Source organism: Schistocerca serialis, chromosome 11, assembly GCF_023864345.2.
Source record: "Schistocerca serialis cubense isolate TAMUIC-IGC-003099 chromosome 11, iqSchSeri2.2, whole genome shotgun sequence".
Classification (NCBI taxonomy): Eukaryota; Metazoa; Arthropoda; class Insecta; order Orthoptera; family Acrididae; genus Schistocerca; species Schistocerca serialis.
In genome coordinates this window covers 169,150,160-169,164,410 of record NC_064648.1, presented here as the reverse complement: position 1 = coordinate 169,164,410, position 14,251 = coordinate 169,150,160, and the positions used below count along the sequence as shown (strand labels likewise).

Below are 14,251 nucleotides of genomic sequence, written 5' to 3'. Positions count from 1 at the left end.
TGCAAAGTAAACGGAAGTTATGAAAAACGTTGGTATGTACCGCCACAACTAACTTCTGTTGTCGAATATATGTAGCGCTACACTGGCATGCTTTGCAAGCACAAAGGTAAATACTGGCGCCAAAATCTCTGCGTCAGTAAAGAATGTAAACATTATGCCATGTATTCTTTCGTGTTTGCTGCTATCTCGTGTAAATCCTGTCTGCCTAATAAACTACAAAACTAAGAGTGAGACAACAGCAAATGCAGAAGAGTATACATATCGTGTCATGTTTATATTCGTATTATTCTTATGCCTAATAGTGATACAGTCAGAAACGAAGCACAGCAATTGATTAGATTTTTAAATCTAAGATGATTCTAATTTCTGTGCAGAATGTAATATACTCAAGAGGCGCCTGCAAAGATTTTCGAACGGAGAAAAACTTTCGCTAAACTCTCCTTCAGAACATCTTCTATCATACGCAGTCTATTATTTGGTTCTTGTTGATTATTATCAAGGAAAGCAGCAGTGGAAGTAACAACAAATAGCAGTCTATTGCCATCGTTTCGCGTATGAGACGATTCCTCTCTCCTTTTTATTGTAAGCTGCGGTAGCGCGCTCAAAAGCAAGCCCTGCCGCGAATGAGACAAACAATGCATTACACAGCACAAAAATGCATTTTCAGCTTAGAGTGACGTAAACACCAATAACAAAGAGAACGGCACTTATCAGATCAAAGCAAAATAAGCAATCTATTCAAACCAGATGAAGCACGTGAGAAGGGAAGGGTACCTGTATAAATACAGACGGAGCACCTGACACATAGCAATGGCTACTCGGTTAAGTTTAACTGTTAAGCTTAGGACTCGAACCAAACTACTGCAGCTGTATCGTCATTTATTCGACCTGAATTGTGGCTCATGTTACAATGGACCAACTTTGTTTCCATTTGGAGGTGCGGTCTAAAACTTTTCTCTCCCCTCGAATTTAGAGTCTCAAGTTTCAGGTGCGGCTTAGATTCGGGAAATTTTTTTTCCTCGATTTCGAGTCTCATTTTTCATATGCGGCTTAGATTCGAGTGCGGCTTAGATTTGAGTAAATACGGTAGCTGTGTTGCACAAGAAAAGGATATTTTGTGAATCCGTGTCGGTTATGTATCGATGTCATTTTCTTCAAGCTGATTCATAATGTTAGAGTACAGTATATGCTCCAGAATCCTACTGCAAATTGAGGTCAGTGATATGGGTCTGTAATTCAGTGGGTTACTCCTATTTCCTTTCTCGAATATTGGTGTGACCTTTGCTACTTTCCAGTCTTTAGGAACAGGCCTTTCATCAAGTGAGAGGTCGTATACCAAAGGCGTTATTGTGTCTGCATACCCTCCGTAAAGTAAATGTCAGTCGTAAAATGGGAAAAAGAAACGGCCCGACAGTCGGAAACATTTTGCTCCGACTGACGGTGCCGGGAGGTGGCCGACTCGGTAACGACTGAACGGAGCTGTGCTTTCTCTCGCAGTGCACAGCAGCCTGGCGGACATGGCGCGGCAGATGCTGCGGGACTGCGTCTACGACCTGACGGAGATCCGGCAGTGCCGCGACTGCTACCGGGTCTCCAACGAGAAGAAGGACAAGCACTGGTTCTGCGAGCCCTGCCGGCCGCCCCACCAACTCGTCTACGCCAAGCAGAAGGGCTTTCCGTACTGGCCGGCTAAGGTACTGCACCGCTCCCGTACTGTCGGAAGGGCGGAGCCGCCGCCGGAGCTCCGGTCGGCAGGCTTAGCTCTTCTCGTGTACAAATTAAGTAATCGGCGGGCATCTGTAACGTTCCTTCTGTCGTTAAAATTATTTAATCGGACAGATAGAAAATGTACTCGCCGAGCGGCAGAAGAATACACACGTGAGACTGTCGTGATTGGCGAGCTTTTGGAGCCGGTGGCTGCTCCTTCGGGCAGAAGGGTTGAAGGGGAAGGAAGAAGGGTGAAGGAAAAGAACTGGACAGGTCTACGAAAAGGGGTAGCTTTTGGGAAAGCCACCCAGAACTGTGGGTCAGTTGAAGGGGAGACTTGCCGTACAGGATGAGAAGTAAAGTCCCATTGTCGGGGCTGCGTCGGACGATATTTGAGAACCTGAGAGCTTAAAGGTGGAAGACAGGGTAATATGCAAGACAGAGATTACTGCATAAACATCTTGCACGAGGTAAAAAGAGCGAAAAGCTAAGTGCACTGTACATAACAGAGGTGGGAGGGGTCGGTGAAAAATAGACGGTGGAGACAATGAAAGATGTAGAAAACTAAAACAGAGTGAAGCAAAGAGTAGTTACAGTGATGAAAAGCTGAGACTGGAGAAATTTATGTAAATTAAGGCAGTGTGGGTGGTGAGAATTAAGGACACGTTGTAGTGCTAGTCTGTTGCAGAGCGTGCGGTACGACGTGACCTCGGAGCCTGTTTCACCACGCGCGTCGTCTGGATTCTTCCCTCAGACACCAGTTTATCAGAACTTAGTAGGTGGGAACTAGCAATACAGCACGTCCTCCGTTTTCACCACCCACCTGGCCTTTATTTACGTTAATCCTGCGGTCCCAGCGTTCCATCACTGTAACTACTCTTTGCTTCACTCTGTTTTAGTTTTCTACATCTTTCATTGTCTCCACCGTCTATTTTTCACCGCCCCCTCCCACCTCTGTTACGTACAGTGCACTTTAGCTTTTTGCTCTTATTACCTCATGCAAGATGTTTATGCAGTAATCTCTTGTCTTGCATATTACGCTGTCTTCCACCTTAAAGCTCTCGGGTTCTCAAATATCGTCCGATGCAGCCCCGACAATCGACAATCGGACTTTACTTCTCATCCTGTACGGCAAATCTCCCCTGACCCACAGTTCTGGGTGGCTTTACCAAAAGCTACCCCTTTTCGTAGACCTGTCCAGTTCTTTTCCTGCACCCTTCTTCCTTCCCCTTCAACCCTTCTGCCCGAAGGAGGAGCCACCGGCTCCTAAAGCTCGCCAATCACAACAGTCTCTCACGTGTATCCTGCCACTGCTCGGTGAGTAGATATTTTTTTTATCTAGCCAATTAAATAATTCCTTCTGCTGTGATTCACTTAGTATATACAGTATGTTTCAAAATTAGTAAATGTTAGGTTGGTGTGTAAGCTCGTAGTGTTTTTGTTTTGTGTGTTGGTATTAGGGTTGCAGTGGGTTTGTATATTGATTGTAATTTTTTATTGTTGCTCACTGTTGCCAGTTGAGTTCACATATTGCCATTTTGCCATTTGGAGGAAACGAGTGGAGCTGTGGTTGCTAGAAAATGGAGTGCCTCTTGCAGAAATTGGAACTTTTGTGACACATTCATCTGTTTGAGTTTGATAGCAGGGTGGTGGCAGCTGAGGCAGCCAGAAACATTTATGCCGTGTGTAGAGATAATGCCAGTTAGAGCACAGCAAGAAAATGGTTTCCTCGTTTCCAGGAGGATCGTTTTGACATTAGTGACTCTCCACATTCACTTTGGGGCTTCGTAAAGATTGTTTAAATGCATTAATCCACAATGATCCACGACAGTGTACTTGAGAAGTGGTAGATGTGATGAGCTGTTCCAGCATCGTGTGACATTTGGATGCACTGGGGAAGGTTCAAAAATTGGTACAGCACGGTATAAGCAAAAAATCAGAAAAATCAGTGGGTGCTTCTTTGCTCGTTCGTCATTGACTCGTTAACATTGCCGGCCATTCCTGCGATTTATTGTTACTGGTGACGAGAAATTGTGTGTTTATGCTAACTTGAGGTAAAGAAAGGAATAGTTCAGTTAAAAAAAGAGGCAGCAGTTCCCTGTACAAAGGCCTGTGCGCATCCACAGAAGATATTGTTCCACATCTGGTGCAACAGCGGGGATGCGGTTTACTACAAATTGCTTCCCCGAGATGTAACTGTCACTGCTGACACTTATTGTTGACAACTGAGACGTCTTTCAGACTCGGTCCGGGAACGGTGAGCGGGAAGACAGTGTGGAGTGATGTTAGTCCACAATAACACCCGCACATATTCTGCTAGACTGACAAAAAACACTATACAGGGGTCGGGTTGGGAAGTCATTCCATACTGACCTCATTCGTCTGATCGTCCGCCCTCAGACAGTCATCTTTTCCGCTCTCTGTTGAACAACCTCGAAGGAACTTCCTTTCCAAATGAAAATATGCTTCAAACACCGATCAATGAGTTGATCATCTCAAAAGAGAGTGATTTCTACATTCGCAGAATCAAAAAATTACTCGAGCGATGGCTGACTGTTTTAAATATTGACGGAGAATATATTATTGGAAACTGAAGTCTCTGTCATGTATATCTTTTGTGTTTATTAAACTTTTGGAAAAATGTTACAAATTTATGCACCAACCTAACATTTGTAGTGGTATAGACCAAGTATAAAACATTCCACATGACAGTCTAATTTTTATTGTTTACAGACATGCAGTTCTTAGAATGTATCCTAAACAAATGTGCGCAGAAAGTGTTAAGCGAAGACATTTAATAATTTCAAAGTTGTTTCTCATAAATTCCACATCAGACATCAGTGCACTTCCAAATTATCTTGACAACACTGTGTTTAGTTATTCTGAGGCCCTCTTGACCTCAGATTGCTGGCCGTCCTGTCTGCCAGATCATTTGTGGATGTAGAGAACAGTGGCCATACTGTCACACTTCCGTGGGGCACTCCCGACGATACCCTCGTCTCTAGCGAACGCTCGCTGTCGAGGATGGCGTACTGGGTTCTATTACTTCAGAAGTCTTAGAGGCCCTCAGATATCTGTGAACTTATTCCATATGCTTGTCCCGTTATTGAACAGCTTGCAGCGGGGCACCGTGTCAAATACTTTTCAGAAATCTAGGATACGGAATCTGCCTGTTGCTCTTTATCCACGGATTGCAGAATATCGTGTGAGAAAAGGGAAGCAGAGTTTCACGTGAGCGATGATTTCTAAATCTGTACTGATTAGTGGACAAAAGCTTTTCACCCTCAAGGAAATTTACTATACTTAAACTCAGAATATGTTCAATAATCCTGAAAAGAGAGGGTTTGTAATTTAGCTGGTCTGTACCTGTATCGTATTTATACGCAGGAGGCACCTGAGCTGCCGCAGCTTTTTTCCTTTTTCCTCCTCCCCCCCCCCCCCCTCCCCCCCCTCCCTCCCCAAAGAAGAAATAGTTAGCCTGCCTTTTAAGGGAAAATGTGACAGACTTAATTATGTACATAGACATACCATCCATCCCGGGAGCTGAGAATCTCAACAATTTTTGCGTGTTATTGACATTGATACTGTCGAGTTATTGGTCTCTGGAATGTTTTAATTTTAAGTTTATAGTTGGATAACAAATAATTAAAGAATTTTTTTTGTATGATATAATTACATATTAATCTTGTTCTGATTGTTTTTTCGTTTAGGTGTAGTGCTTCTTGCAAATTTGATGGTTTTAGGTCAGAGGGAAGTACCCTACGAGTGAGTTTTCGAGTATCAAAATATGCGACATAAATGGCCGTATCTTTTGATTGCATTCACTTAGAAGCTTCAGTTTTTTCTACCGCCAAGGGATTGTGGACCTTGGTCATCATCATCATCATCATCATCATCATCATCATCATCATCATCTTGGACAGTTTCCAGCCTCTGTCCCGGTCTGTTTGGAACATAGGCCTCTCCATCGTCTTCTGTCTTGCCACCATCTCTCCGTCTTCACCTCGGTCCAGTCTTCTCCTTTCTCCTGGATGCATTCCTCCACTCCTTTTGGCCATCTGTCTCTGTCTCTTTCCTGCCAATTTCATCTTGTGTATCCTCCTGGGTATTCTCTTCTCCTCCATTCACTTAACGTGTCCGTACCATCTCGGCCTCGATTTCTCTATCTCCTCCTGTAATGGCTCCACCTTCATTAACTCTCTGATCCTCTCATTTCTTAACCCGTCTATCTTTGTCACTCCAGTACTGTTCCTCAAGAATTTCATCTCACTAGATTGTGCTTTGCTTTTCTCTCTCCCTTCTGTAACCCGAGTTTCGGATGCATATGTCACGATCGGGACACAGTATGACCGGATCTCAGTAAGTGGCACGAATTTCAGCTCGATACACCTGCCTGTTCGTGAGGAGAAGTGGTTTTAATAGTCGAACGGAAGAGCAGCCGAGTGATCCCGTAAGTGTTCCGTTGCTGATCGAGGCACAGACCCTAAAAAGGTTATGTAACACCACAGAAAGTACTTCTGTTTTATAACTGGGAAGCGATAGACGGGTTTGGATCTCAACTTCACCTGTTATTCTTGTCTGTTTTTATACATCAGTGACAAATGTTTTTATTTGTGTAAATGTATACTAGTTAGAATAAATATTTTTATCAGTCCTTCGTGACTGACAGTAAATTTAATCTGTGTTTGTCGTCCGTCTTTCGAACGAACTTTCCTCGCCCGTGGCGAGTGGTTGACGCTAACTGTCGCTCGCGCTCTCCGCAGGTGATAAAGGTGGAGGGAGAGCAGTACGACGTGCGCTTCTTCGGCGGGCAGCACCAGCGCGCGCACATCGAGAAGGTCCACATCCGGCCCATCTCCGTCAACATACACACCTTGCAGGTGACATCCCCAAACACTCTCGCTATGGTTTGTCAACACGCACTTTTTCGCCGAGGCGCTCTGACCAAATCTTCTCAGGGAATCGGCCGGGTGGAGTCGTGTGCGAGACGTCCATCTCGTTAACGACTTTTTTTCAGCCGTTCACTTACGAAGATTTTGTCAGAATGTAAGGCAATTATATTGTAAAACTTTTATCTGTTACAGTATTGGAATGCTGCAGCTGTGACGTATTGAGATTTTCAGAACTGACTGCGACCTGTCCCCTTTTGTGCTGTAGAACTTCTATTTTCGTCTTACTGGCTTAGCCGTAAGATTAATCCTGGTGCAAAATCATTTTGTAAAACAGTGTTTATGTTCTACAGTTACTGTTTTACGCAACAGTGCATGTGCTTTGCTGCAGGTAATAACTGCTACATGTTTTACAGGATCTAAATAAACCACCGACTAACTTCATAAAAGTAATTCTCTGTTTTTTATATACTGTGTATATCTTGTATGTATCCTGTAAAACATTTGGGTCTTGTTACATGCTGCAAAGTGCGTGTAGTGTTGTGTAATTATTATTAATACACTCTTGGGGGGGGGGGGGGGGGGGGGGGGGGGGGGGGGAGGGGGATGGAAGGCAATTTTTATTCCTATTCTGCCAATGCTATTTTACCCTTTGAACAGGTAGACTTTTCCAAAGAACTCTTAAGTGGTAAAGAACGATGATGCTGTAACTTACCAAACGAGAAATCGCTGGTATGTTGATGGACACAATAAAAAACACACACACACAAATATTCAAGCTTTCACAACCCAATGTTGCTTCATCAGGAAAGAGTGAAGGAGAAGGAAAGATGAAAGGATGTGGGTTTTAAGGGAGAGGGTAAGGAGTCATTCCAATCCCGGGAGCGGAAAGACGTACCTAAGGGGGAAAAAGGGACAGATATACACACACGCACACACGCACACGCGTACACACACACACACACACACACACACACACACACACACACACACACACACGTGCATATTCAGGCACAGACAGACATATTTAATGGCAAAGAGTTTGGGCAGAGATGTCAGTCGAGGCGGAAGTGCAGAGGCAAAGATATTGTTGAATGATAGGTGAGGTATGAGTGGCGGAGATTCAGGCCTGGTGGGTAACGGGAAGAGAGGATATACTGAAGGGCAAGTTCCCATCTCCAGAGTTCGGATAGGTTGGTGTTGGTGGGAAATATCCAGATAACCCGGACAGTGTAACACTGTGCCAAGATGTGCTGGCCATGCATCGAGGCATGTTTAGCCACAGAGTGATCCTCATTACCAACAAACACTGTCTGCCTGTGTCCGTTCATGCGAATGGACAGTTTGTTGCTGGTCATTCCCACATAGAAAGTTTCACAGTGTAGGCAGGTCAGTTGGTAAATCACGTGGGTGCTTTCACACGTGGCTCTGCCTTTGATCGTGTACACCTTCCGGGTTACAGGACTGGAGTAGGTGGTGGTGGGAGGGTGCATGGGACAGGTTTTACACCGGGGGCGGTTACAAGGGTAGGAGCCAGAGGGTAGGGAAGGTGGTTTGGGGATTTCATAGGGATGAACCAAGAGGTTACGAAGGTTAGGTGGACGGCGGAAAGACACTCTTGGTGGAGTGGGGAGGATTTCGTGAAGGATGGATCTCATTTCAGGGCAGGATTTGAGGAAGTCGTATCCCTGCTGGAGAGCCACATTCAGAGTCTGATCCAGTCCCGGAAAGTATCCTGTCACAAGTGGGGCACTTTTGTGGTTCTTCTGTGGGAGGTTCTGGGTTTGAGGGGATGAGGAAGTGGCTCTGGGTATTTGCTTCTGTACCAGGTCGGGAGGGTAGTTGCCTTCTGCAGTACCAATTGACCAAATTCATGTTCCTAACCCATTAGATTATCAAATAATGCTACCTTAAAGTAAAAAAAAAAAAATGTAGTTTGAGAAAAATCCATTTAAAGTTTAATATTGCTCTTCTAGTACAGTTATTGATGAGAATTACTTACCACTAATAAATATTTTCCTGCCCTATACTGAGCATCATCTGTATCGTACTGATCTTCTTTTCTTCTCTTGGTCCCTCTTCTTCTCTGCCTGGCTTCTTTTGTGCATTTTAAATTAGCAATATCTGCTTTGCAGATTGTCTATCTATTCGCACCAAGGATTTTGCAGTATTTCCACTAGATTTTATTCCAATAATTCCAAAACATCCAGTTTTCTAATTACACCACCATTGAAGCATAAAATAGCATCATAAACACCAAATTTGAGGGTTGTAAGCTGAACAAATACAGTTTTCGGTAACCAGTTTCAAATGACAGAATTCACACATTCGTTAAATGAGTGAATTTTGGGTTTTCCCATGAAGACATTTCTTCAACAAGGTATCTTTACAAAGGTGTCTAAATATGGGTTTAATTTCATTCATTACTGATGCAGGTAAAGAATGTTTGTGGTCATATCTGGCACTTCTCCTGTACTTTTACCAAGTGTCAGGATCATTCAGGCAAAGACTGTGCACTGGATTTTCATTTGTGGAATGCTTATGGAAAAAGATAGCCCTTACAGCTTTTTTCATGTTTTCTATATTCCCTACTTTTCTTCTTCTGGCCAAGCCACAATAATTCTGTAATCTATCTATTTCAACATTTGTCAGGCGACCTTTACCACCTATATTCTTACCGTCTTCCAATACTATTTTTTACTTTTCTTCTAATCGTCTTCTGAACCTGGACCCCATTCTCTTCCGGACATGCCCAATGCCCTCTAATTTAGAAATTGTGACATTAGGACCATAGGGTAGTTTTCCACATATCTGGTTGTAAGCCTTGCTGTCACAGTCCCCAGATTGCACAGAGCGTCAGGAAAACAGACGTATCTCACGAAAAAATTATCATATAAAACAAAAACTGTTTGACGCAGGAAATACTGGGCTTTTCAAATATGCCGAAATCTAAAAATCGAATTTTTGAAGCCCACTCGCCTTCCGTCTCCCCTTCAGACTAAAAAAAGACTAGTCACAAAGGAGTTAGCCGAATGTGACAGAAATTGGTAGATGTGATGTAATACACGGGCAAACAAATGATTACAGTTCCAGAAAAGCTGGGTGACTTATTCGAAAGACGGAGCTTCAGAAATTCTGCAAGTCGATAACACGTGGCCCCCCCCCCCCCCCCCCCCCTCCCCTCCCTCTCCCGTAGCCTTTATGCGAGCAGTTGTTTAGCCCGACATCAATTAACAAAGTTGTCAGATGCCCTTCCCAGGGATACCGTGCCAAATTCTGTCCAACTTTACACGTCAGAGCGTCAGAATCCCGAGCAGGTGGGGGGGCCCTGCCTGTAATGGTCCAAATGTTCTCTGTCGAGGAGAGGACCGGTGAACTCGCCGACGGAGGTACGGTTTGGCGAGCTCGAAGAAAAGCCGTTTGCTAAGCTCGAAGAAAAGCTGTGTGCGTATGGGTATCGTCTGGCCTAAATGTAAGCACAGGATAACTCGCCACAAAACGGGACACAGAATATCGAATTATCCGAGACGTACCTCTCTGCTGTAAATGTGCGGCGGATGACGACCGAAGGTGTGTTATAGTGAAAAGAAGTGGCACCCCAGACTGTCATTCCCAGATGTCGGGCTCTGTGGTGGGAGACAGTCGGGTGCATTCGAGGCGTGTCTTTGGCCTGGAGATGGAGACCTATTGACTGAAGTAGAATTGTCTCCAGTGACGAGTCCCGCTTCGAATAGTGTGAAGTGTCCGGAGGTGGCTCGGAAGTGACGGGATAGCTGTCGGACTGTCACTCGCCGTACATCCTGACAACCGGGATTGACGATCAGGGGTGCCATTCTTTTTTGTCGCAGCACCACCGCTCGCAGCAGTTCGTAGGCGATATTTGTGCCCCGCTTCGTTGCCCTTCGTGGTGAGCCGTCCTGGGCGTACATTTCGGCAAGGTAATGTCCGCGTGTACTCAGTGAGAGTTTCTGTTGCTCGTCTTCGTGTTTGCAAAACGCTATGTCGGTCAGCAATGTTACCGGCTATCTCCCAATTGTGAACTTTTGGAGCACTGTGGACGGGGCCGTCCGACCGACTCACAATTTTGACGATCCGACGTGCCAGTTGGACAGAATTTGGCAGAGTATCCCTCAGGGAGGACATCAGACTACTCTATTAATCAATACTGTGCCGAATAACTGCTTGTGTGAGAGAGAGACAGGCATGGACCAACGCGTTACTGACATTCTCAATTTGGAAATCATCTAAATTTTCTCAAATTGTAGTCATTTGTCACACCTACCTACTTCCGTCCTATTCGAATAGTTCCTTTGCGGCACATCCTGTTTTTTGTCTTAAGAGTATAATTAATATCAAACAATTTTCTTGGAGGTGTGATCTATCTGTGGAACTATACGAAAGGGTATTTGTTTTATACGGTTCACGTTTCACGTCGTGTTTCATTTATGAAGCGTCTTCAGTGGCCTGCAATACATGTTTGTTTTGTTTATGTAATAATTGTGGCTATGTAATGATTCTAGAGTAATAAAAGAACAGTTTGCAGTTCCCTCCACCCAAAATTCCTCCTGTTTCCCAGAGGAGACTTTACCACGTACTATAACGTACATATCTATGCAAACAAATGTTAAACTACACATAGACACTACACAACAATATCAGATGGGTGAAAAACACAGTTGGCAGCACTGTATACGGTAAACACATTCAGCCGAGACACAGTAAAAGTGAATGTGTTCATAAACGGCAAAAATCCACCGTTCTGGTATACGAAAGCCAGCTAAATACGACCCAAAAAATCGAATACTAATTTTACCTCATGGAACTTGCACTCAGAAAGCTGTTTTCTCTGTAACAGGATAACAAAAAACTGTATTATAGGTCATTTTTAGTCTCACTGTATGAGGGTCATTCAGAAAGTAAAGAATGTTTTGTTTTGACAAGTGTGATACACAATAATTATTATGCGTATATGTGAAACAGACTTGTATTAAAGATTACTGAAAATGTTTCGTAAATAAAAAGAAGTGAATGTGTGTGATATTTAGTAGCACGTGCGGACTGCATCTCCAAAAATGTAGTAGCAACTGAGGAATGACAAAATACGTCGACGAAAGTCCATACGAGTCTGTGAAAAATCTTCGAGAACTGTACTATCTGATGAACTGCTAGACGACTTGAAACCAGTGATGGGGAAAATTAAAAGTCTACTATAACAAAGGGTGACTGGCTGCTCATTTGTGAAAACCTTTAAATTATTTTGTAATTTAGAATAAGTTAATGTTTTTCTCACATGTCCTGAGGTCAGTGTGATGCACTTGCCAGCTATCAGATGTCCTCTCCTTTCCTGCATAACGGCTGCAACTCACTCCGTCCCTCACTCCCTGACCTTCCACAATTTTCGGTACTTTGCCTTACATTAACATTAAATAGGAAACACATCCTAATGTTTTGCAAAATTATATTTATTTGATCACAAACTGTCTTCCGGCTTTGTAGGTCGTCACCAGCTGACAAGTAAATGTCAGTGCGGTCCTAGGCAGTGTGTGCTCTGTATCACTACCGATTATTCCTCTCACTGTTCAACTCACAAATAGTGTGGGGAAAAAAGGTGGTAAAAAACTCTCCGTATAAGCCCAAATTTTCCCCATCTTACCTTTACGTTCTTTAATGCGAAATGTATATTGGCGGCAACTTACACAGATATTACTTACATGGAGGATACAAAAAAATACGGAAGTTATAACGTGTAGTACGATTGTGTAGGAAAGTAAGACATTTTTTATGCAGCTTGCAAATATATTGCGTGGTAAATAAAGTGAAGCACCCGGCTGGTGGAGAAGACGTGAAATGAGCCTGTATGGCTCGAGAGGGCACACTACGTTAATTTGGTGATAGTGAAGTGAAATTTAGAAGGAACGTATTTGGTACGAACCCACTCACCAGTATAATGTCAAACCTCTGCCGGTCTAGGTGGACGCGTCGATTCGAACAGATTCTGTTTTAAAAAGCTGATGCGGCCTCTTACGGGGCGAGTCCGCCCACGGCTGTCGTAACGGGTCCTCGGTATCCCGGATACTGCCACCGGCACGGAGTTGACGTCCGAACTGGTGCCGCACACGTGAAGTCGGAGACAGACGTGGGGATATTGCCGTCCACGGGAGTATCCTGACGTCACGCGGCCGGTCCGTAGTGACGTGTGCACGTGTGGAAAAGCACCGTCCTATCGAAAAGTGACACTGCGATTGTATCGCGTTACAGGTAACATGCGAGGATGCGGAATGTTCTCGACGTTCCCTCGTGCCGCCAGTTTCCCTCGAACACTACCGGCTGTGACCCGAAGTGGTGCCCTACTGCTGCCCACGTGGTGTCGCAAGGGGCAATACTGGGATTCCTCTTCAGTCTGATGGGAAAATGGGATCTCTCCCCGGGTCACTGCCAGACTCACCGACTAGGGTCGTCCGGGGTAGTGCAGCGCTGAACACAGTGCACTGCCATTCGTCAGTGGTCCGATTTCCCAGTTGTGACGCAGTTCTAATTGTGGGTATATACACTACTGGCCATTGTGAAGTATAAATGTAGATGTAGATGTAAAATTGCTACACCACGAAGATGACGTGCGACAGACATGAAATTTAACCGACAGGAAGAAGATGCTGTGATAAGCAAATGATTGGCTTTTCAGAGCATTCACACAAGGTTGGCGCCGATGGCGACACCTACAGCATGCTGATGTGAGGAAAGTTTCCAACCGATTTCTCATACACAAACAGCAGTTGACCGGCGTTGCCTGGTGAAACGTTGTTGTCATGTCTCGTGTAAGGAGGAGAAATGCGTACCATCATGTTTCCAACTCTGATAAAGGTCGGATTGTAGCATATTGCGATTGCGGTTTATCGTATCACGACATTGCTGCTCGCGTTGGTCGAGATATGATGATGGTTAGCAGAATGTGGAATCGGTGGGTTCAGGAGGGTAATAAGGAACGCCGTACGGGATCCCGACGGCCTCATATCACTAACAGTCGAGATGACGGGCATCTTATCCACACGGCTGTAACGGATCGTGCAGCCATGTGTTGATCCCCGGGTGAACAGATGGAGACATTTGGGGACATTTGCAAGACGACAACCATCTGCACGAACAGTTCGATGACCGTTTGCAGCAACATGGACTATTGGCTCGGAGACAGTGGCTGCAGTTACCCTTGACGCTGCATCACAGACAGGAGCCCCTGCGATGGTGTACTCGACAACAAAGCTGGGTGCACGAATGGCAAAAGTCATTTTTTCGGATGAATCCAGGTTCTGTTTACAGCATCACGATGGTCGCGTCCGTGTTTGGTGACATCGCGGTGAACGCACATTGGAAGCATGTATTTGTCATTGTCATTCTGGCGTATCACCCGGCATGATGGTATGGGGTGCCATCGGTTACACGTCTCGGTCCCCGCTTGTTCGCATTGACGGCACTTTGAACAGTGGGCGTTACATTTCAGATGTGTTACGACCCGTGGCTCTACCCTCCATTCGATCCCCTACATTTCAGCAGGATAATGCACGACCGCACGTTGCAGGTCCTGTACGGACCTTTTTGGATACAGAAAATGTTCGACTGCTGCCCTGGCCAGCACTTTCTCCAGGTCTCTCACCAATTGA

At 44.8% G+C, this 14,251-nt stretch overlaps 1 protein-coding gene across 1 annotated transcript in view; it reads left to right on the top strand.

Moving 5' to 3' along the window:
- Window positions 1-14,251, top strand: part of LOC126427254 (zinc finger MYND domain-containing protein 11-like) — a gene marked incomplete in the record, with an annotated part of 213,101 nt that overhangs the window by 133,362 nt on the left and 65,488 nt on the right. The window contains 2 exon segments of the mRNA XM_050089512.1: window positions 1,498-1,694; window positions 6,471-6,587. Coding sequence (XP_049945469.1) covers window positions 1,498-1,694; window positions 6,471-6,587 — 314 coding nt within the window.